The sequence below is a fragment of the Archocentrus centrarchus genome, chromosome 2, assembly GCF_007364275.1.
Source record: "Archocentrus centrarchus isolate MPI-CPG fArcCen1 chromosome 2, fArcCen1, whole genome shotgun sequence".
In the NCBI taxonomy this organism is placed as follows: Eukaryota; Metazoa; Chordata; class Actinopteri; order Cichliformes; family Cichlidae; genus Archocentrus; species Archocentrus centrarchus.
Window position 1 is genome coordinate 21905814 of NC_044347.1, and position 24527 is coordinate 21930340.

At 44.0% G+C, this 24527-nt stretch overlaps 1 protein-coding gene across 1 annotated transcript in view; it reads right to left on the reverse strand.

Annotated features, from left to right (window-relative positions):
• Positions 1-19396: 19396 nt before the first annotated feature.
• LOC115794930 (histone demethylase UTY-like) overlaps positions 19397-24527 on the reverse strand; it is a 37637-nt gene continuing 32506 nt past the window's right edge. The window contains 13 exon segments of the mRNA XM_030750643.1: positions 19397-19478; positions 19664-19834; positions 20502-20628; positions 20731-20872; positions 21763-21950; positions 22062-22176; positions 22292-22428; positions 22430-22438; positions 22964-23038; positions 23247-23308; positions 23425-23630; positions 23725-23830; positions 23931-24060. Coding sequence (XP_030606503.1) covers positions 19401-19478; positions 19664-19834; positions 20502-20628; positions 20731-20872; positions 21763-21950; positions 22062-22176; positions 22292-22428; positions 22430-22438; positions 22964-23038; positions 23247-23308; positions 23425-23630; positions 23725-23830; positions 23931-24060 — 1546 coding nt within the window. The 3' untranslated portion in view covers positions 19397-19400.

Sequence of the window (24527 nt, forward strand, 5' to 3'; positions counted from 1 at the left end):
AAAACATGGTTAGACTCACCTTCAGCTTTGTTTACAATCTGATCATCACCAACAAAAGCCGGCTCCTCAGTGCCGCTAGAAAACGCTTGTAGTCACATGGTCTGATCTTGCATTCTGATTGGTTCTAGGGACATGGAGGCATTTACGGGCACTGGGAAATCGCGGTTGGATGCTTTTAATAATCCAGACTAGTCAGAGACAGTATTTAGCGGGTTATGACGCCACGTGATTGATTGGCGTGTAGTACCTGTGGCAGTACTACTCTGGGGGCCGGATGAAAAGCTCAGCCGGGCCTGATGTGGCCTGCGGGTCGCCAGTTGACATTCCCTGCTCTATTGGGACAAGAATGGGACAACATTCCTCTCCCAGAAGTCCAGCAGCTGCTCTCCTCAGTCTCCAGATATTTGTAGACTGCTGCTAAAAAACAATATTTGCAATTGAATTATGCAAATGCAGTATGAATTAATGTATATTATGATATATAATATGCAGAGTGGCGATCTCTGAGGGAGACTTGCTTTTTTAAAATTTTGTCTCAGATACTTTTTTCCTTTTTTTCAGATTTAAATGGACCACAATATTCTCAAAGTATTGGAAATGTCAATTTGAATATATTTTATCACTAAAGGGAGAAAAAAAAAGAAAAAATTGTCAAAGAACAAAGGTACACACTTTATTAGGTACACCTCGCTAGTACTGGGTTGGGCCCATTTTTGCCTTCAGAGTTGTCTTAATTCTTCATGGCAGAGATTCAACAGGGTGCTGGAAACATTCCTCAGAGATTTTGGTCCATATTTACATCATCAGCATCAAGCTGTTGCCTCAGATTTGTCAGCTGTACAGCAATGATGCCAATCTCCCCACATCCCAAAGGTGCTCTATTGGATTGCGATCTGGTGAGTGTGGAGGCCATTTGAGTAGAGTGAACTCATTGCAGGATGGATCCATGCTTTCATGTTGTTTATACCAAATTCTGACCCCCACCATCCAAATGTTGCCGCGGAAATCGAGACTCATCGGACCAGGCAGCATTTTTCTAATCCTCTGTTCACCAGTGTGAATTGTAGCCTCAGTTTCCTGTTCTTAGGTGACAGGACTGACAGCCAGCTGTGGTTTTCTGCTGCTGTAGCACAGCTGCTTCACGATTTTGATGTGTGGTGAATTCAGAGATGCTCTTCTGCAGACCTTGGTTATAACGAGAGCTTGTTTGAGTTACTGTTGACTTCCTGTCAGCTTGAAGCAGTCTGGCTATTTTCCTCTGACCTCTGGCCTCAACGAGGCATTCTCTCCCAGAGAACTGCCACTCACTGGATATTTTCTCTTCTCCAGACCATTCCCTGTAAACCCTAGAGATGGTTGTGTGGGAAAATCCCAGCAGATCAGCAGTTTCTGAATTACTCAGACCGGCCCGTCCGGCACCAGCAACCACGCCACATTCAAAGTCACTCAAATCGCCTTTCTTCCCCATTCTGATACTCAGCCGTGTGATTGGCTGATTACATATTTGCATTAGTTGAAGCTAATAAAGTGGCCAGTGAACAATGCAGTATTCAATTTGTGCATGTCTAAGCCAGATCCTTAGTCAGACGTTCTAACAGGTTACCTCTAGATTCAGAAATTTACATCTCCTTAGTAGTAAAAGTTTCCATACAGTTTAAAAACTCTCCAGCACTAAGATCTGCTGCACTAAGAAGGGAGCTGCCATTAATTCAAGTGTTTTCATAGGTATTGTTGGGGTTGACCAGCAGGGATGCTTATGAACAGGTATCAGGGGAAAGAAGACAGGCAGCAGCTGGATAAAAGTCCTTCGTTTGAGCCTTTTGTGAACTGATTAGAGTCTTGTACTGTTGAGCAATCAGGCAGACTAATCACACCAATCACTGTGAAGGCTGGACTTGACCCCATGCGCTGGGGTTGCCAGGGTAACATTTATTTATTACTTTTTTCTAGCAATTTTCATAAAAATATTTGTTTTTCTGAACATCACGGTGACAGGAAGTGGATGTATTTTCTAACAGATTTTTCACACAGATTTCCGGACTGTGGTGGGACCAAATTTGGGATATCTCACTTTTTTTTTTTTTTAAACTGCTTCAAATTCAGCCATTATATTTTCAAACTGTCTCACGCGTCACCTAACTTAATGGAATGTCAGGACTAAACAGCTGAAGCAGCGCTTTATACTCCGGGCTTCAAGTTGTGATGAATTCCTTTGGCTCGGGTTCGTCCTTTCTTTTTGGAAAATAAATAAATAAATACAGGTATAATGATGTTTCTCATCCCGCAGTGTCCCACACTGGTAAATGGGATGCTATTGTGTAGCCGGCTTTCTATTGTCATAGCACAGTTTCACGCACACAAAGCGAGAGGAGAGAGTTGGAGAAAAAAAAAAAATAGCATACCAGCCTGCCTCTCACTTTATAGAAAATCATTACCGGAGACGCAATGTTTCACCTCTGAGGCTGAAATGAATTTGGAGTTTTTCAGGGTAAATACTGAAGCTCAGATTTTTTGCGTTGGAGGAGAAAAGTGGTCATTATAAGTGACATTCGGTGTCTGTAGTCTAATTTCCCCTTCTTTACACCACACTGCAAATTCTTCTTTCTAAATCTGTCCTTTAACTTTACAATCTCAGCTTTCAAGAGGATATATATCCGAGTTCCATAACTGACTCTGCCGGGGTACTAATGAAACAGGTCCTGGGTCCGACCCTGTGGGTAGGTCGGGGCAGAGCTGAGGCTAATATTATTACAAGTGTCCACACTTTAAAAAACACAGAGCATTTTAATTCAGCACCTAACACCACCTGCACCTCTCTGAGAGTCTGGCTGTGATTCTAATCAACATATTCATAGTCATATTATTATATGAAGCCTTTTGGTAACTTCCCTTTAAGCTGGATATTCTGGTTTTCAATGTTTTGGTGTGTGATATATTGATAATAGAAATAGGATAGTTTGTCCAATTCATCAGACCAACACCAGGTGACACAACGTCACACAAACCACAGTAGTGTGTTTTTTTGTTTGTTTTTCGGGGGGGTTTTTTGTTTGCATCCGTGATCTCCAGGAGACTGAAATTGTTTTGAGCTTGAAAAATCATCTGTGCATCAACAACTACCTGCAGAATATCTGCTTTTCAAAATGTGCTCGCTTTTATTTGCACAAACCGTGATTAAATGCACGCTGTCAGTCAAGTCTACCTGCTACCTTTGTCTTTGCCACATTCAGATGTTTCTGTTAGGATGGCAGCAGAGATTTGATCTATAATTAAACAAAACTGACATCAGTGTTATCTCTGATGCAGAAAACTAATCAACTGTTTCGATAAATTAAAATTCTATTAGACGGACTGAGCCGATGAAAGCCTTCGCCACCTGCCAAAGATTTCTGTTTGGAAAGCTTCTGTTCATCGGCAGAAATCATGGCTGCAGCTGTCCTGATCATCTCATGTTTGATATTTAAAACGCTAATAAGTTTTTCCACAATCCCAAAGAGAGAGACTAATCTGATCACACGCTTGTGTATTTATTTAAATTCAAATCTTGGCCCAGACCTTTCTGTGTGAAGTTTGCATGTTCTCCCCGTGTTTGTGTGGGTTTTCTCTGGGTACTCTGGTTTCCTCCCACATCCCAAAGACTTGAAGTTAGTGGGGTTACATTAACTGGTGATTCTAATTTGCCCATAGGTGTGAATGTGAGTATAAATGGTTGAGCATCCCTCTTTGTTTGCCCTGCGACAGCCTGGCCACTTGTCCAGGTGTACCCCACCCCTTGCCCTATGAAAGTTGGGATAGCCCCCCCCAAAAAAAGACCCTAAAAAGGATAAGCAGAAGATGATGGATGTATAAATTATACATGATTATAATTACTCCTACATCAACAAATCACTACTGCAACTTCATCCAAGCTCCTACATAAACTCCAGTATATTAAGAACTCCGCTGCATGCCTGCTCACTGATTCTTGATCACATCACCCCTGCCCTCCGGTATTATTGTCTTCCTGTCCCACAGTGGATCAATTTCAAAGTCCTTCTCTTTACTCACAAAGCCCTCTAAAACCAGGCCCCCTCCTACCTCAACAAACTGCTCCATCACCGCACTCCTTCCTGTCAACACCACGCAAGGACCTGAAGCGTTGCCCAACAGCTGCCCCCTCCCTCAGGAAATCCCTCCCAAAACACAGCCTGCGCTGATCTGCCCACAGCTCGTCTATTCAAGACATAATTTTTCAAAAATAATGTTGTTGTACTATATTATTTTTTGTGGCTTTTGTTTATTAATGAAATTATGTCTGAATATAATGGGAAAATGAAAGGTGCAACGTCTCCCTTTGGGATACTCCAAAGATCAATTTTTCCCATGTTTAGGATGAGGCTGATTAGGACAGTAAAAGATGATGGTACTTGGTATTTGGATCAAAAGTGAAAGTTTGTCATGTCTTGGTGTGTTGACGCTCACCAAATCAACTGTCTATTCCCAGCAAGCATGCCTTAATTTTGTAGGTGATGCTCCAGGCCACATTCAGCTCCCTAAATATTATAAAACTGGGGGTTGCCACCTTTTTTTTGGAGGCCATTTTGCACTGGCAAATGTGCACATAACTGTAATTGCATTGAAAGGGGCTCTGAATGTATTTTCCCTGCTAATTTTTACCTCCATCCTTGCTGCTAAGCACTCATTATCACTGCGATTTTGAATGGTACCTGTCACCTGTCAGTCTGCCTCCCTTGCTTGTTCAGGCATGATATAATCATTGCTCATTACAGAGCTCTCATATTTGCAGCTGCCATCTCAGGACACATCATAAATGTAAAAAAAAAAAAATCAAATATTTTTCATCGTTTTAAAGCTCAGAACATCTGTTTCTCCGAGCTTGCCCACATCAGGTCAAAGGGTAGCAGTCTGGGGCCTTGAATCGGTCATTTCTCTGCTGTTATCAGATTTAACCCCTCATGATGCCGCCACTGAATCGCTTGCATTTTATTCTCGTCTGATGGCTTCTCCGCCTCACACAGCAGGATGGATTTAGATCACTATTTATAACCCTGTTGCAGTGCAGGTTGCACAGATTCTCTTAATTTATAAATGGCTGGAGTCGTTGAAGGTTTCGCGCTAAAGTCAGACGTTAGTGTGCGGTTTCTGATTTCTAGAAACTCTTCAAAAGTGTGAACATTTTGCTCTTTTTTTTTTTTTTAAAGTAGTAGTTTCATGCCCCAAAAAGTGAGCAAATGAGAGTATTTCTGTTATGTTTTGTTATGCTGAGAACATCCTAACAAGATTAGCCGCTCACCACAATTGCCCAGATGGCCTGCAGCTACCTTTTGAACCGAAAATCCACCTGGTTATGCATATGATGGATGTAACTGCATCCATCAGGAGCTGCTCCTGTGGGAATCGAGATGAGTCACAGGTGTTCAGAGCCCTTTGCTGAGGATGTTTTGCTGCCCTTTCTTAAGACATACATAATATAACATAAGACATATAAAAATCGACTTCAGGTGACACTAAAATGTGGGCTTTTAATGGCCCTGCTGTGTGTAGGTGTGCACACGCACATGCACGCAATTGATGCGTAGGGGTGTGGAGTGGTCAACTGATGAGGCAGTGTGGAGGCTGAGAGCTCTGGAGAGCGGTGTGTGGGTTGGAAGCCTCCTCTCCTCGCAGCGAAACACACACTCACACACACAAACACACACAAAGCTGGGGGAGGTGGAGGCAGCAGAGCTTGCTTCGCTGGCTGTCCATTGATCAGTGGAGAGGTTGGTAGACTTAAAAGATCAGTGTAGAGACCGGAGGAGAGCAGAGAGGGAGAGGATGGAGAGAAGGATACAGCAAACAGAGAGAAACAGGCAGGGAAAGCAAAGGGGGAACACCTGAAGAGAGACAGGAAGAAGAAAAAAGTGAGTGAAGAGGCAGAGATGAGGAACAGAAGACAAATAGAGGCAGATCACTGCGTCTGGGGTTGCCTTGGGGTTTTAACAGTCTGGATGGAGCTCGTCGGTAAGCACTTGATGTTTCTGTGTTTCTGCGTGCGATGTATGTGCACACACCGCCTCGGGTGCCCATTTGTATGCCTGTCTGCGTCTCGTGCTGCCCATGCTTCAGTGTGGAGCCACTGCTGCAGAGAGAGGGCGAGAGAGTGAGAGAGAGAGATGCCAGCCGTTTGGCTTAACAGTGCAGCAGCAGCAGCAGCAGGAGTACAAATCTTCCAGGCTTCCTTCCTCTGCAGATAACACCATTCATTCTGTTAGCTCCTCAATTAAAAACGGCAGCGTGCCGCTGGACTGGCATCGCTGCTGCAGGATTCATTCAGACTGAGTGCAGGGCGGGAACATCACAAACAGACTTGTTTGCATTTTCAAGTTGTTTTATTGGGTGGTGGTGGTGGGCTGGGTGGGGGGCAAGTTCTGCTGGGGTTTTGATGAAATGACAGACTGATGCAATATGCATTGTTTACTTAATGAATCCCCATTTGGCACATTGTATATGAACCCCAAAAATAGGAGAAAGAAATCACTGTACGAGTCCTGTAGCCACTCAGTCCCAAAACATGTAACCCAGTGTTTCATATCTCCTGTGGTTTGACAGAATCAGCCTACAGGGCTCCTCTTTATTTCATGAGGCTACTGAATGATCTGGCAATAACTGCAGTCTTATAAAATGAGATTAAGCAGTGAATCACCAGGTGACCTCGACAGCCCACCGTTCAGAGCAGCATCTGAGGCTCTGAGAATTTTCCATAATGTCTCCTATAAAAACTGCCTAAAATAACAGGATGTTCCCAAACATGCAGTTTGGAGCGTGGGTCTGCTGCCGATTGCTGATTGGCTGAACTATCGTTAAATAGCCAATAAATGAAAATGTGCAACTGCAAAGAAATAAATAAATACATGCAACGCACCAACCACACACCTGCTCTCGCAGAGGCTTAAAATTGGTTTCAGTTAAGCTTCATTTTCAAACTTGTGCGATATAAATGCACCATTTTCAAACTTGGCTTTGGAGTTCTTGGTGATCACGTGCTTTCCAATCAGTTGCCCCGAAACTGTCATTATTAGTCCTCACTGAAATAACAGCCTCGTGGATGTAGAGATCAGCCTACACCGACTTTAACGCAACATCACCTCCGAGCTCTTCATCGCTTTTGACCACAGCCACTTGTGGCTTGTTGCGCTCATATATTATTTATTTATATATTTATTTTTCTACCCCCCTCCGAGATTTCCCCGGACCCCAGTTTGTGCACCACTGAGGCAGGCAGTGGTCCCCCCCCCCCCCCCTCCCCTTATGATATGGAAGCAGCACGCGTTGACGTGTCGCGCTGCGCTTCCGACCACTAGTATCGGCATGCGTCTTGTGCACACACGCACAGCGCTCTCATGGGGACATGCGGCCAGCAGACGCAGCCACGGTAAGTGGAGCCAGTTTTCATACGGCGCTTTATCTCCCGGGGAAGGTCCAGCAACTTTCAGCAGCGTCGGTCTGCCGTTACTATTGTTGCCGCTGCAGCCCGTGCGGGAGAAAGGGAAGTTTAATAGACTTTTTCTCGTTCGTCGGCACGGCTTTATCCATGCAGATTGCGCAACGCGGCGTGTGATCGGACTGGAAAGCGTGAAAACAATCCCGTACTATTGTTTTTATTATGATTATTATTTATTTAACACCAGCTTCCTCAATGAACGCTCACTTTGGCCAAAGTCCACCTCATCATCTCGGCTGTGCTTTGCTTTGCTTTTGGCCATGCGGGGCTTCTCCGTGGAGCACATTTCAGTCTCGCCACTTGGTTAAAAAGGGGGCATTTTTCACGCACCAAATGTTGTTTTTTAACCCAAAGCCGCATCTTAAGTGCTGCTGAACATACAGTTGTTTTTCTTTTTCTCAACTTGAATGTTTCGCTAAAGTGTTGTACTTGGTTCTCTGTGTGTGTGTGTGTGTGTGTGTGTGTGTGTGTTGTTGGGGGGGGGGGGGGGGGGGGCAATGCGCAAAGTGTGTGGTCTCCAAGCTCTCCACCCACGCAGAGACGCACGGTTTGTGCACATGCACACACACACATACACACACGCGCGCGCGCGCGCTGAAAGTTGTGTCTGTGTCGGTCGGGCATGGATGTCTCTGAGTCTCAGGAATGCGCCCGGCGTTTTCTCTGTATTTTTCACATTAAGAGCAGTTTGGAACCGCTCTCAAAGCCGCTCTCAGAACCGCTGCCGCCACCACCGTCACCAGTCTGCCGTTAACACACACAAATCCGGTTACGATTTTCAGAATAAGAGCCTTGCAAACTCGCAATATTGACACAAAATATATTTTTCTTTTGGATATTGGCTGTCAGTACAGTAATTATATATATATATATATATATATATATATATATAGTGTTTATTATTATTGCAATAAGCAGGTCACCTACTCTTAAATCCAATATAATAATAATTTTGATCATTTTTACTTTCAATTCATTCAATGTTTATTAATTATTTAAAAAATTCACCCATGAAACTATCAATTAATCAAGTCACCTACTATGAATAATGACCGAATCCTTTTGTTGTGAATGCATAAAGGTGCACAATTTCCGCTTTATTCCCGGTGAAATTTGTCTTACTTCACACTAAAGAGGGAAGGGATGAGGGGGAGGAGGGGTAGACCCTGCCTGGAGAGGAGAGAGGGGGAAATTCTTGTGTTTTTGGTATGCGATTACCCAGCGGAGAACCCATGACTGAAGGGGAGGAGGAGGAGGACCAGGGTTGAATTTAGGATACATTCCTTGCCTTCCTCTTTACGGTAACCACATTATTGGAGCTGCTGACATGTTGCCTGCTCACATGACACCCCTAAGCTCCCAGCTGATGCCTTACAACTGGACAAAGCCAGTCGGATGACCTCAGCACTGACAAGTATGCGTGCAGGAGAACTACAAATCCCAATAAAAAGAATTCTGCAGTGATTTCATAGACGAGGACAAAAAAAAAAGAAAAAAGCCCAAAAAATTCCAGTCGTGATCCCTGTAAAAACACTTTAGAGCTGCTTATGTGAACATGAAACATGTCTGATGATTTGGGGACTGTATGAAAATGATTCTCGTGAAGATTTTTATTAATAAAAACCTGTTTTAACTTGTGTAATTAGAACTTGCTAAATTTATGATAAACATACCAGTCATTCTCTATTTATTTTATCAATATTTGATATGTTTAACATTATGGGCGATTCTTTTAAAAATAACTTAATCCACACTTTCTTTCAAGAAATCGTGTTCAGTCCCTGCTAGCTGTAAACATCCATGTTTATAGTTTCCTCTTAAAAGATGAATTGGTGATACAACCTAGCAAAGCTGCATTTATTGCCCTCTTTTTATGGAAGCAAGGGCATAAAATCAGTTCACGACGCAGGCAACAAGCATTGGATGTAACGGTTTTCCAGCAACTACACTTGAGCTCCAATCCCTGCAAATTTAAAAGACTTTTTCTCTGCTTTAATAAAAAAAAAAAAAAATCCATCCCCGTCCCCCCCCAATCTGACCCCTCCCCTCTCTAATAATTTGTGTACAGCCACTTAAAACAGGCCCCAGTTTATTATTTCAATCTATTTTCCTTTTACCATTAACATCTGCCTATGAACCCACAGGTGGTCTCTCTCACAAACACACACACACACACACACTCTCCGAGGCCCGACTCTAACGTCAGATTTTAGAAATACAGCGACATTACATCTGACATATTAAATGGAGCTTGCCAAATTTGCATAAAACCAGCAGAGCTCTGGCTGTTCTTCAGCGTCTCTGTCGAAGCCATAATCGCCCACTCATAACGACAATTACTATAATGGACTGATTGTTGGATTATACCACCAAAGTGGTTTTAGCACACATCTGCATAATTGTTCTTAGCATATATGCGCTCGTGGGCTCCTAGCTGCCATTAGCTGCTGCGGAGAGGAGAGTGATTGAGGAGTTGCTCGACGCTTGAAGAAGAGCAGAAAAACTGTGTAGCGACTGTGTGGGAGTTTTCGGTGCGCAACTGGATGGAATGCACTAAAGATTGGATTTAGATTGGAGTTGTTGTTGTTGGCTCATAGAGCTGCTTTGCAAGGAGGTGAATCCTGTCACAGCTCAAGGGTCAACTCAAGGGTCAACTCACGGGCCCTTCAGGAAGGCCCTAAATCAATAAAATGCAGGTAATTGAATGAAAATGTATGAATCAGAGGGACATTGGGATAAACAGCATCATGCTGAGTCAACTTTATAAATAAAGGTTCAGAAATGAAGGTTATGCAAGTAAACGTGTCATCCTCTTTGAGTGATGCGAGGAGGTGACAGGATGCATCAGTGCTCCTGGGTTATCAGTGGAGTCCATCCAGCGCTTTAAATTATTAAAAAGACTTTTTTTTAAAAATTATTATTTACACATTCAAAATAGTGTGCAAAAGGACAACTTTCTATATCAAAATGTCGCGCCGTTTATGTTCCTGAAACAGCAACTCTTCAGCGACGTCGCCGTTAATATCAAATATTACTCACGCTTTAAAAGTAAATGCAGTCTTTGATCGGGCGCCGGGAAACAAAGTTGCTTCCTTTGTCAGAAATCCACATTAGTGAGACTACCGTCACGTGACCAACAGATGGACAGACACATCCCTAGTACATGGGGGACTGTAGCAGCATGAGCCAGATCAACAGCTGAACCCAGCTTTCCACTCGGAGTCTCTGTATAAACATGCAGCGAGGCTTTTGCGGGGGGGGGGGGGCAGCTGAACAGAGCAGCAGTGAGAAAAATCTGTCCACTTCTTTCCTCCAAAAGCAAAACTGATGATTTCTTAATCACGTTTACCGGCGAAAGCTTGCAGCCTTATCTGCGCCAGTCTGCAAGGACACCTGAAACCTGCGAGGAGGCCGCTTCGTGCCCTCCTCGCCCTCCGCTCGTCCCCCCCATCTCTTGAAAGCAGGCCAACATCCCACACAGACAAAAATCATGCTCCCTCTTCCTCTCTCCTTTTCTCTGAGCAGCACTCTGTGCTAATTACTCTCCGTTTCCATGGCAATGGGTAGCACCTCGATTTTTTTTTTTTTTCTCTCTTTTTTTTTTTGTTATCTTGGATAGCCCATCACAAACATGCCTCGCATCTCTCCATTTGATGGAGGCCGCAGTTTGCATTTCATCTTGAAAGCTTGAAACGTAAAGCTTTTTTTTTAAATTATATGCTTAACCAATCAAGCTGCTGCTGTATAATAGTATCAGTCTGTCATCACTGATATGCACTGAGTCTGCCTTTGGTCAAGTAAGTGTTTATAAATAAGTGTTAAGAGTAACAGTTCTGCATCGTGTGTATGCCATTTGGTAAACGGACTGGTTCCTATAAAGTGCTTTTCTACTCTACACGAGCAAAGCGCTTCATACAAGCACTTTCTGTGTCTAAGTGCTTTCTATCTAACACTCACACACACACACAATCACACTCTGACGGACGCATCAGGAGCAACTCGGGGTTCAGTATCTTGCCCAAGGATATTTTGCAAAGCGAAGCGTGTTACGGAGCCGCCTGTCCACCCTGTGCATTTCACGCTTTGCCTCTCGTAGGCGTGAAACGTACACGCACGCTGAGTTAGCAGGAAATTGCAGTAACGTGCAGCGCCAGCAGGGTGCGATATTTAATTTCCAAAGAACAACTTTCTACCAGCTTTCTGTTTATTAGCAGCCATTTAAACGATGCATTTCAAACACTGTTCAATCACAAGAAACAAAAGATGACGCAACAGGTGTATGGAGGCCAAACTTACATACATATCAACCATCTAGCTTGTTGGCTTTAAATAAAATATCACACTCTGCTGTTCCTGCAACTTCAGCCTGTTACCATTTGACACCTAGGACAGGCAAAGCACAACGTCCACACGATTGGTGGCTCTGTTACACGCTTTGCTGTGATACTGGGTTGTACTTTGGCATGCAGACTCGAGCAGATTTGAGATGCCCAGATTTGGAGGTGGACAAATGTCTGTCATCTCTTGAATGTGGGTACTTTTAGCTGCTCCCTTATTCCCCAAAGGGTCACCGCAGCAGATGGATATGCATGTTTGGTTTTTTTGTTACCCAGGATGCCCTTCCTGACACAACTTTCCCATTTAGGTGGGCTTAGGTCCAGTTAAATGGGAGGATACTCCTCCCAGTCTCAAACCAGGGATCTTTCACATGGAAGGCGAATGTGTTAACCACTATTTTTCTCCTTTTGCCGAACTACAGAGCTGAGTTGCGACGTCAGCTAGCTGCTGCTTTTGGCTGGCGGATGTAGAAGAAAAAAAAAAACAGTTCCAGCATAAAACTGCTCGCAGCGAGCTGAATTTGTAACTACGTCATTATTTCTGGAAAGAGAAACTGGAACTGAGTTACTCAAGTGTAATTTGTAGCGATTCGAGCTCCACAAGGCAAAACCGGGCACCTCACGCCAAAACAATATGGATGGATACAAGGGCAGGGCAAGAACACAGCAGTTTGATTTTTGGGAGTGAACCATCCCTTAAAAAAAAAAAAAAAATGGCCCTGCAAGCCTATTTGTTCCAAGCAGCTACTCACTATGGCAGCCCAGTTTTCCTGCAAAATTTGGGTTACTCTGTCAAACAGATTCACATCAGTTATCGATTAATCGACCTAAAGCACGAGGTGTTCTATGCTGAATGGAGACATTTCATCTGGCTCCCTCATCCCTCACAGCTATAAGCCTGGATGTCACACATTAGGCTGCATGCAAGTGAGTCACATTGACACGGTCACACTTTTCTATATATACACATGTGTAACTCTTGGGGGGGGGGGGGGGGTTTACTATGAAACAAGCCAGGAAAACAGCAGGGATGGTAATTACAGGAGAAGAAACAAAGCTGAAAAGCCTTTTGAGTAAAATATGAGAGAGGGGGCTGAAAGAGCGATAACCTGAGAAAAAAAGGGGGGGGGGGGGGGGGGGGGGGGGGGGGGGGGGGGGGGGGGGGGGGGGGGGGGGGGGGGGGGGCGGGGGGGGGGGGGGGGTGGGGGGGTAGGGGGGGGTGGGGGGGGGGGGAATGATATCACAGTTCAAGAAGGCCCACCATTCATTACCTTATTAAACAGAGAGGAATGTTGAATGCCTTGTGTCAGGAGGCCGCAGTGAGCCGTTTCATCGGAAGGGCTGAATTTTCCTCAGAGCTGCACAAATTACAGGAAGAGAGGCTTAATCAACATCCAAATCTACAAACACAAACTGCTTCGCGTGCAGTGTTTGCAGATGGGGCTCGCATTACTAAACCGAGGTGTGCCGAATTGAGTTGGGCGACAGCCCCATAAAACTCTCAGTTTGTTGTTTTTCTGTGGAAATGCAGATTTCAATATTCTAACAATCTTGAACATGGTTACATCCTGATGCGCTAAAAAAATAAAATAAAAAAGTGGGCTTAAACCGACTCCCTCCTCTTCGCACATGCCTTCAAACCGCATGATCTTTCAATGAACCCTGGGGTTTTATGAACTGGGCAGCAGGGAGCTCCGCCATTGGCTGACGGCGACAGCCAATCGGGGTAGATCATTTTGCAACAGAGGTGGGAGTGGATGAACGGCAAGTCACACATTTTTAGAGGTCAGGGGCCCTGTGTGTGCGTGTGTGTGTGTGTGTGTCTGTGTGAGTCTCACACGCTGACCTACTTGGTTTATTGCAGGCATCTATACATAGCTGTGGGAAACACAGGCAGACAATCGGCCTGTTTAAAATTAGCAGTCAGGGCCACCTGTCCTGTTTCTCACTAAAGCGGAAACGCCAGAGCAGGCGGAGAGGGCGAGGATGGAGGGAACAGAGAGGAAGGAAGGAGAGACCGGGTGGGAGCGAGAAGGGGTAGGGATGGAGGGGATACTGATCACTCCATTAATTTAAATCTCTCTCTTATCCCCTGCTGTGACACAGGGAGACATTGTTAGGTAGTCAGGATTTGAGGACAGTAGGTGGGGGTTGGTTGGTGGTCCAGGCTCACACACACACCACTCTGCTGCAGCACTGTCAGATTTACAGAGCAAATATGTAGTATGTATATATAGGGAGAGGAGAGCAAACTGCTACACCTTTTGGCTCACTTGTATACTTAACTGTACTGTATGTTAAGGAGACGTGGGGGAAAGAAAAAGCATGAATGGAGGCAAAAGTAGACAAAAAAAAAACTTCAGCCCCTCACCCCTTTCCTCCCCCTCCACTTTTAAATTTAACATTGTTGTCACTGTAGCACAAAACTGGTGTTTCCTGCCTGTGTCGTGTCAAACAGCCAACAGGAAGTCTCCGTCTTCTTAACTGACATTACAGCTGGCATCTTGTTTCCTAGAATCACGATTTTCAGCCCACACTTGGTTTTGTTCCTGTGCGCCTCCGCCAGAATAATAGAGTTTGTGGGTGTCGAGTGAAAATGTTTCAGAAAGGCACCACACTACACTGTCCAAAATACATACAGCGCCACTTTTTTTTTCCCGACTGCTGTGTCACTATTGGGCTGCATTCAAATGTTCGCCATTGTTTGAGTATAAAACGTTAGCTGTCTTTTCTCGGCGTGCCTGCCGTTCTCCCCTGACATCTTTCTTTTCCAGGACTCCTGTCACACTGTCAACAGAAGAGTGGCTCTCCGGGAAAGGCGGCGCAGAGTCTTCCGGCGTCCATCTGTGGCAGTCAAAATGGACGCCGACAACCAGTCTGAGCGGGCTCGGTCGGCCATCTTTGTTTTTAGGCGTGGGCGCAGAGGGACTGTGTGCTGCTTAAAAGGCAGTGAGAAGGAGACAAGGAAGGAACTTTTAAGTGTTTTCCCATGTGTACCTGAAGAAGGTTAAAAAGTTGTTTTGGTCTGACACAGCAACACTTGTAGCCAATCAAATATGGACGTAGCCACTGTGATGTCACCCCTGGTTGCGAAATCCCATTTTGAAGCCTCAAATTTAGCTTAAGATTGTCGCGGCCTTGTTTTTTTTTTTTTTTTGGAGCTGCCCGTGCCCAAATTAAAAGAAAAAAGGTGGAGTGCTAAGTTACTGCTAATCAGTACTAGCGTTTCACTCACCAAATCTAGAGTGTAGGCTTCTTGGACAGTCTGTTAGCATAATTTAACAAGACACAAAAAAGCACCAACACTACAAACAGGCTGAGAGGTCCAGTTTTGATCCAGATTAGCTAAAATTAAGCCTAGCAGAGAGCTAGCAGCTACAGCTATCTGCGCAACCCCCCCTGAACTAGCTTCAGAGGCCAAAACAATTTTTGCACCAAGCTAAAAAGATGTAAGTTTCTGTTGTACAGTTGAATATTTTAAAATGGAAGTCAATGGGGATTGACCACATGCACTATAAAATACAGATGTAGCTTCCGGGTTGGAAAAATTAAGCCAATGCAGAAGTGCCTTAAGCCTGCATTATATCTGAAAGCCACCAGATGGCGTTAGCTGTGGTTGCAAATATATTTCCGGTCCTATAAAAGTGATGGGAAATGGCTTTCTGACATTACCTCTGTCAGCACTTTCCTGCCAGGTTTACGGGCGCAGTCATATTGATAACTAGTCTACTTGTTAAATCTGATATTGTGTTTATAATTCAGAGTATGCTCATTGGCTAATGACTTGAGATTGAAGTCGTTATCAAAGTTGTCACAGAAAGGGGCGAGTCTTGTCCCGTCTTCCTCCCCTCACCCCCAGATGCAGGAGATGGCTGCCCCTCCCTGAGCTGGTTCTGCTGGAGGTTTCTTCCTGTTAAAAGGGAGTTTTTCCTTCCCATTGTTGCCAAGTGCTTACTCATTTCTCTGTATTATTGTAGGGTATTTACCTTACAATATAAGTGCCTTGAGGCGGACTGTTTATTGTGATTTGGTGCTATATAACTAAAATTGAATTGAATTGAAGATGGTGATGGACCTCAGAAACCAGCACCTGATGTTACAGTAGCTACATCCATCTTTTATGCTGTCTCTGGCTGGCATCCACTTGTCAGTCAAAAATTAGCTACAGTGACAAAAAAAAAAAACTGTTGCAGGGGTAAAAACATGTTAACTACAGTTGGGAATTTTAAAATGGAAGTTAATGGTGTTTGACTTCCATTTGTAGCAAGCCTCTAGTGGCTATTTAAGGAACCGTAGACATGATTATCTAGGGATACGCTGTGGACTGTGACTATGCTAACATGATGTGCAGCAGGTAGGCTTGCATTTTTCAGGTAACAAACTTAATGTGGCTTGTTAGTGTGCTAGATTTGCATATTAGCTCTTACCATAAAGGGGCCTTATACAATGTCATTGATGCAGGTAAAGTAGTACCCACCAAATTGAACTGCTGCAGCTAGATGAAATATCAAACTCTCTGTAGGAGTCTGTAGTATTTTTTAAACTAGAGATTTTGCACTTGTGACAATCATGGTGACCGTGCAGGATCAAGTGATTAAGGCTCCAGTCACACAGGCCTAGAGACCAGTCCACGACCATCTGGTAACCTACAGTCACGAGGGGGAAGCATGTGTGTTCCCCAACCAGCTAGCAAAAACTTGGGATTGCTTCGATCGCTAGCATGTAGTAGTCTGAATGGAAGCGATGGACTTGTCTATAAACACCAGCCAGCTGCTCTCCGAGCTGTAGTGAAACTGAAAAGTGCAACGTGAACCTGAGATGGGACAGTTTGCCTTCAAAGTAGAAGCTGCGCCTTTTCAAGCATGTTGGCGAACCTCCATTTCCACTTCGCGTCTCACTTTTTTTAAGTTTTACTACTGCTCATCAGTAGTTGGAGAGTACCTGCAGACAAACATGAAAAACTACAAGTCAACCGCGGCAATCACTATGAGGTTTCTGGTGCAGCACCTACTTTGAAACCAGATTCACCCAGCAATAGCCAACAACCTCCAGGAACCACTGCCAATACACATTTTCCCCACGTGACCTGTGGTTGTGTCATGTCCAATGTGACGGATGTGAGAAACCACAATAGTCACTATATCACCCATCATTAATACGTGTGCAGAAAGATGAAAAGATTGTACAATTAAGAAAAAGATTAGAAAATCAAACAAGTGTGCACAGCAGAAAAGCACTAGCTTGCTGGTTTCTTTCTACACCCAAAACACTACATCCTCACTTTTCCATGTTGCAGGAAGTGTGAAAAGGGCTGGTACAGGTTAACAACTAAAGGATCTTAATGGAAAAACGAACTCCTGCAAACTTTTGGCACGTGTCGACAAGGAATTGGCGGGGTGAAGGTGCGAGTGGGAAAAGGGTGTCTGCAGCATGTTAGTGGTCTACTTCTACTTACATGTAAAAGGAGTGTGTTCAAGTGTATTATTCTAATTCTATTCAAGACTTTGTGTTGGAGCACTATATTAAAAAAAAAAAAAAAAAAAAGATGTCCTGCAAAAGTGGGGATTTTTGTTGTTTAATTACAACTGTATCCATCCCTCACCTGCATTATATCCGCAGTAGTCTGAAGCAGCAGTGAAGTTGTTTCCCCCTTCTCATCATTTCCTATCTTGGCTGAATAATGGCTGCAGTTTTGGCTCCAGCCAGCGCTGCAGGAGCCACGGGGCACCCAGCGGTTTGCTCAGTAGTCAGTGTAGATCCTGTGGGGCTGGCAGCAGCTACATCGGGCTACTGGGTCTCTGCTGACAGCCATCTTATTCTGATACTTAATATTTGATGAAGTTTTGGGGGTTTTTTTTTATGTATTCTGCAGATTTTTTAGAATTCTTATCTACAGGATTGGTGTATTATTTCCTGTTGAGTTTTCTGTAGTTTACACCCTTTTCCTGTGATCTCCTCTACTATGCACTTTTAACGTTTCTAAGAAATGTCTCGAATAACCACCTGCTGGGAGGAGAAAGCCTCCGGCGGGAGTTAATTCCGAGGCTACGCGGGACTCTGGAGAGCAGCGGGAGTGTGTTTTCTTGAATAAAAATGAAATTTGAGAACCTGGGTAAGTTCTGAACCTGGCATACAGTGTAGGAATCTGTGTGTGTCAGTCTACAGCACATTGTCTGCTGGGTTTCGGGCCTCTACTCGACATCTGCATTGTTGTTTTTTTAAAGTATTTTCCTCGCACTGAATGTATACGGACCTGTGTACTTTTTATTGTATCAGGAAGCAAAAGAAAGCACGGATAATTTGTCAACTTTGTGTTTATTGACTCCATCATAAACATTCTTCAAACAATCAAAACAATTTTAAATGTCCGTTTCTGTACAACGCTTGCTAAGCAATTTATTTATAATATATATATATAGAAAAGTAAAAGGAGTCGTGTTAAAATGACAAAACTCTTCAAATTTAATGGCAGGTACTCTGGAAAAAAATAACAGCATTCCATCAACAAATATTTTTCAAGCAATAAATATGTATTTATAAATAGTGTAAATTTACATCAAGATTAGAAACATAATGAAACAAAAAAAATAATCACAAATTAAAACTTAATTCCATAAGTCTATGTGCACCCCATTTTCTTTGTGACTTGGCTAGTAAGTTTGTTTTTTTTCCTATTTTTTCCTTTTTTTTTTCCCTTTTTTTTTTTTTTTAAACCTAAGAAACAAAAACATCAAAGCTCTGAAAAGAACGAGACAAGGATAAAACATAAAAGCTTGTGTGAAAAACAAAGAAAAAAAAAAAAAAAAAAAAAAAGGATCCACCTAAATTTTTCACATTACAAATTTTTGGGGACAGATTTTGCTTTCCAAACTCTTAAAATTACTATCTACCATAGAAAAAGACAGTTAGGCTAGTGCTCCTTAGAGGGAAGAAAGAGGAGGGGAATGGGGGGGGCTGAAGAAAAAAAAAAATTGGGGTGGGGGTGATTGGGGAAGGAATTTAAAAAGTTTTCATCCTGTCCACCGGAACAGAAAACAAGAACATGGAGAGAGAGGAAGGAGGGTTGTCAAGTCAGTAGTCTTTTACGGGTGGTGTTGCCAGTTGTGTGAGTTAACAAGTATCTACAAAAACATTTTTAATCACGGCATTAAGAATCCCTCCCCTGCCCCTTGTCCCCCCCCCTACCCCGGCTCCCAACTGATTAAGTCCTCAAGTAAACTGGGCTGAACCATTGTCCTAGAGGAGGAGTGGAGGGTAGGGAGGGCGGGGGGCTGGCAGGGAGAGGAGGAGGAAAAAGAGAGAAAACAGGAGTCCTGCTGCCGAGCTCGGTGGGGCGCCCTCTTGTGGGAGGCCCCGGGCTCTTTGAACAGGGGTTGCATAGACAGACACGCTCGGCCGCCTCAGCCTCCAGCCGTTTGCTATGGAGACCAAGCCATACAGGAGGGGCGGTGGATGAGGGTCGGGGTGGGTGGGGGAGTCGGCCTCGGCTTTCCTGAATATCGAAGAAATGGTCCGTGTATGTAGATGTTTGTTTGTTCTTTCAGTTTTTAGATCTCAATACAAGTTCCTGTAAATGGGCTTCATGGCTCCACAGCAGAAGAAGAAGAGGAAGAGGAGTCGCCTAATGTCAAGATGAAGATGAATGAAGAGGGAGGGGCCTGCGAGAGAAGAGATGTACAAAACAATTACTCCTCAGGTTAAAAGGCCTCTGCAAGCGTGTTCCTGCCGCTGCTGATACACAAACTAAGAAAAGCACCGATGTATTGGCCTAATACCGGGCCCTGATGACTGGTTGTGTGTCACATTAAATAAATGGGAAAAACTTAAAAATCTGATGACTTACTAATGTGAACTGGTCGTAGACCTGCATCAGGTCCTCCATCCTGTACTGTTCCAGCACCACAAAGTCGTCCAGCGTGGCGCTGCCTTTTCGGGCACAATCCTGGCAGTGGACCACGTACTGCTTCTTGGACAGTAGCTCCCGACGCACAAACAGCAGGTTGAACACTTCCACCTGTGGATTATACATACAAAAGCACATTAAAAAAAAAAACAACTCACAGTCAGAATTTACATGTTATTTCTGTGATTATCAGAGCAATTGACAGAAGATGCATAATGGGACACTTTTCTAAAACCAGCTAAAAGCCCTGCATTTAAATACGAGCCATTAGCAAAGCTGTTAATTAACTCAAACAAAAACTGAGTGGGCCTTTAATTCAGCTGATCACAACAAGTGCTCACGCTGTCCAAAATCAACAGAAGGGAAAAGAGCAGAAATGTAGGACCATTTAATCTGAAGTGCAGGATTTAGCATTTGCTTGCTTTCATTAGATTAGATTAAAGGTTACATGTCCAAGCTCGCAGCTGTGGGATCAAATATCAGGTTATTCTTTTCAACGTGACAAAAAAATTAATAAAAATGACCAGCTCATTTCTGATCACTGACATTTACCTTACATTATATACATGAACATGCATAAATGATTCGGTTCAGAAACGTGCAGTAAGGATCCAACCATGTAGGGTGCAGAGTAATATTCAGGATGTGAGCAGGAACACTCACGCTGAGACAATTATCTTTCACTTGAAAGTAAGTGTGAGCTGCAAAGCCAGAAAATGTGAAATCCTGTTAAAATTCACACCCCTGATGCTGCAATGTTCCCGGTGTGCTCACTGACCTCGCAGATGGTGCAGTAGTGGGCCGGCTCGTCCCTGGTCCTCGGCCTCAGCGCCGTCTCCTTGCCGGCTGCCGCCAAGGCTTCCTTCACCCACTGGCACTGCTTCAACGTCCGCAGCAGGCAGTACCTGTGATGGGAAGGCAGCCGTCAGCACCGGGCGAAAAAGGAAGAAAAACGAATCCAGCGAACGGAGTAATCCAAACAGTCTGCAGAGGATCCTGTCACTTACTTGATCATCTCAAACAGCTTGTGGTCGGACACTTTGATGTTGCGTGCCATGTTCCAGGAGAGGTGCACCATGGGAACCATGGACTTGACGCTCTGGAGCTTGTTCCACTCGTATCGCTCCACAGCCAGCTTGTACTGGTGGGCTGAAAAAGCAGTTTTTAGATTTGAGATCGTCTGCATTCTCAATGTCATTTTACATAAACGTGCACGCACTGGGACCCTAGCCCTTTGGTGCTGCCCTTCATCAGCAAGGATGGCGCTAAAAACCGTGAACCGCATAAACAGCTGATACCATTCAGTCCTACAGACGACTGAACAATGAGCATTTTAAACTGCGTTGCAATCAGCTTGTTAATCAGCTGAAAAGGGTAAAAAATCAGCAGGAAAACATCACAGCAAAGGTCAGAGCATCAAAAACGTAATAATATTCAGAATGCGTCTCAACTTTGGCTCCTACCTGATGAGTAAATATACAGTTTTCCAGTAACACGTAAAAAAAAAAAAAAAAAGAAATTTAAAAATATGACTGTTCTGTTGCCTTAAATGAAAAGTTAAACTAACAGAAGGGGCTGCATCTGTAACTTCCACCCAGAGCTGTTTCAACAGTAAACAGCAACTACAGGTTTAAAGGTAAGTGATTAAAAATTGTTTACAAAGCCAACACATTTTTTTTACCTCACAACATGAGCTTCTGGTTTAATGCTGCATACCTAAACACTAACTAACCCATTAAGGCAGTAGTAAGCAAACGGCCCTGTTTGGTGTGGGAAAACGACTCTTTGTTCTTCCTTTTTACAAAGAACTATGTGACAGCAGGTAAAGCAGACAAAATCTACTAAATAAAGCTCACAGTTAAGCCAGTATTGATTTCCTTTAGGTGGCGAAAATAGGTCTGCCCTGCAGGTAACACACTGGCTGTGGATCAGAGCGCTCATCTCACCACTTCAACAAAACTAAACTATCATCAACCGAGATCAGAAAGAAGTATGGAAATCTGATTTTTAATGACCGCATCCTGCAATTCCACACATACCGGTGAGAGGCCCCACGTTCCAGGCGATGTTGTTGCACCAGCCAATAGCCTGCACCCAGTGCACGGTGCCGGTGTTGAGCCACACCAAGTCGCCTGGACGCTGAATGAAGCGATAAACGGGCACGTCGGCCTCGTACAGGTCCTCCAGGTTGGGCCACCATGAGCCCATCAGGAAGTTGATGTTGTTCCTGGAGGAGAGGAGGGACACAGTTCTTTATATAGAGACATACAAGCTGAGGGAGGAGAGGAGAAAGAATCAGACGGCTGGACGCAGAGCCGACGCAGAAGGAAACAGTTACTTTTCACAGAAGTTGCTCATCACTCCCCAGTAAGGCTCCGGTACTGCAAACCATTCACAGTCTCCTGGTCCAATGTTGATGTTGACGGCACAGAAGTTATTGTGTTCCTGATGACCTGGAGAAAGAGAGGAAAAAAAAAAAAAAAAAGAGAAAACATTTCTTTGCACCCTTCAGCATACCTCACAGAGGAAAGAATAAAATCAGTAAAAACTTGCTCTTAGTGCACTGACCTGGTATCCGGCTCCCAGGCACCTTCATGTAGAGCTGGACTGTGTTCATACCCAGGATGGTGTGACCCACATGACTGAGCAGGTTGCCGGCTGATACGACTCGAGCGAAGGCCGGCAGTTTACTGAGCTCCTGGAGTCTGTTTCCACCTGGTAGGTTGACAAGAGTAGTGCTTTAATTTGAAGAGTTTAAAAGATCTTACTAATTAATATAACTAACAACAAAATAATAATAATATAAAGGCAAATGTAATTGCTGCAAATCTAAGTGTAGTGCTAAGTTTAAGGTCGTTCAGATGAGTTGCTCTCCATCCACTACAGAGACCGCTGCCTGTGCGGTGGAAGGGCACACGTTCCCTTTGTGAGCACAGTTGACATGAATGCATTCCCAAGCCTCCTATACCCAAGTTTAACCATCACCAACCTTAACCTAATTTGAACTTTAACCCTAAAATCAACTCTTTACCCTCCAAACAAGCCTTTGATGAGCGGTGGAAAAACAAGAGTCGGCCCTTAAGTCTGAACTTTGACAAAGTTTCTATACCCGCGGGCTCAATTCAAACAGATTCTCACAAAGACGGCTCTTTTTCTGGGTTACACACTCTCCACACGAGCTCTGCACTAGACTTTAAAAACAAAAGGCAGATGAGACTTTAAGATGAATCCAGTACTCACTTCCGTTCGTCCGACACATCGATGTTGGTTCCAAACTTGATGTATTTCAAGGGTCCCCTTCTTTTACGGGCAGCACTTGAGAGAGACGGAGAATTTGCAATAAGCCACATGCAGTATAATATGATATAATCACTTGGAGCAAATAAAGAGAAAAGGGCCCACATCCACTGCATCATATCTTTGCTGAAAACCAGAGAAAAACCAAATAAATTACATCCTGAAAATTTGTAATGGACCTAATCAATTAAACCCAAGCCTGTGTATAAAGAACACCATTAGGTACCTCTCTGCTGACGCTGGCTCTGTGTCTGAGGGCTCCTTTAGTGCCTTCTTTTCATTCTCCTCCTGAAAACAAACCATAAAATGCATTAGTCCAGCATTATACTACACCTGAATCAGTTTATGCTCTCTCTGAAGCGACACACACACACAGCATGTGTATTCTGACACACAAAACTAACCCGCAGAGACTCCTGGAAGGAGGCGGCCTGATACTGGGCGTATTTGGCGATGGTGGTGTGGGAACGAGCGCTTTCGCAGCGCCACATTTTCTTTGTGCCGGTCGGGTCCCAGTTTTCATCAGCGGGCTGTGAGAGCTGAGTCCAGACCTCCACCAGGTGCTCTGGATTGGCCTCGACCAACGTCTTTGTGGAGAACAGACCCAGGTCTGCAGAGAAACACACGTCGGAGGGAGAGACGGTTGAAATACTGAACTCTGTGACTGCACATATATACCCATATGTTGTAAACAGAGCATTTACCCAGTTTGAGTGCTCCAGCCAGTCCTCGAATGACAGTGACGGGGTTGGAGGGGTTTGTGCAGAACTGGTGCAGTGGGGGGAAGAAAGCATCCCTCTTGTTCTCCAGCTGGTGAGGACAGGAAACAGAAGTTACTTCATTTTTAAACTCAAGCCCTAAAAATTCAAGAAATTTTAATGTACTTATTTTGTTGGTGGCTAATACTCACATAGATGCTAGGCGTGGGAGGGTTGAGCTTGTCTTTGGGCAGGACTGGTGAGGGTGGAGGGGGCAGGCGTGGCGGGGGGCACTTATCGAGGAGGATGCTGCTGTTGGAGAGACCATTCTTCCCCAGGTTTCTGCACATACGTAACACAGAAAATCTTTTTTAGCTACAGCAGCGATGCAGTGCATAAATCAGAAATATTAAAGCAAACACTTGCTGTCTTACCTCAGATCTCTACTCAAATTCCTTCTTAAAACATTGCAGGATGTGATGCCACATTTTATTAAATAAACTGTAAAATAAAAAACGCTCATTCCCATTTGATTGGATGAGTGTAACCAAATGGAGGGCTCTATTTAACTGTATAATATCTGCATGGCAACAGGACTGCCCAGTAGCCTTCGGTGTTGTTGACAGTTACATAATAATTTGCCTTTAGTACTGCAGTTACACTGCAATTCCACAGGGAGGAGACATGCTCCAGACAAACCACACAGCTCTGATTTGCACAGGCAGCAAATATAAAATGGTTCTAAACTTAGCTACGATTTTGGAGAACATTCCAGTCACATTCCAAACATTAGGTTACATAATGAAAAA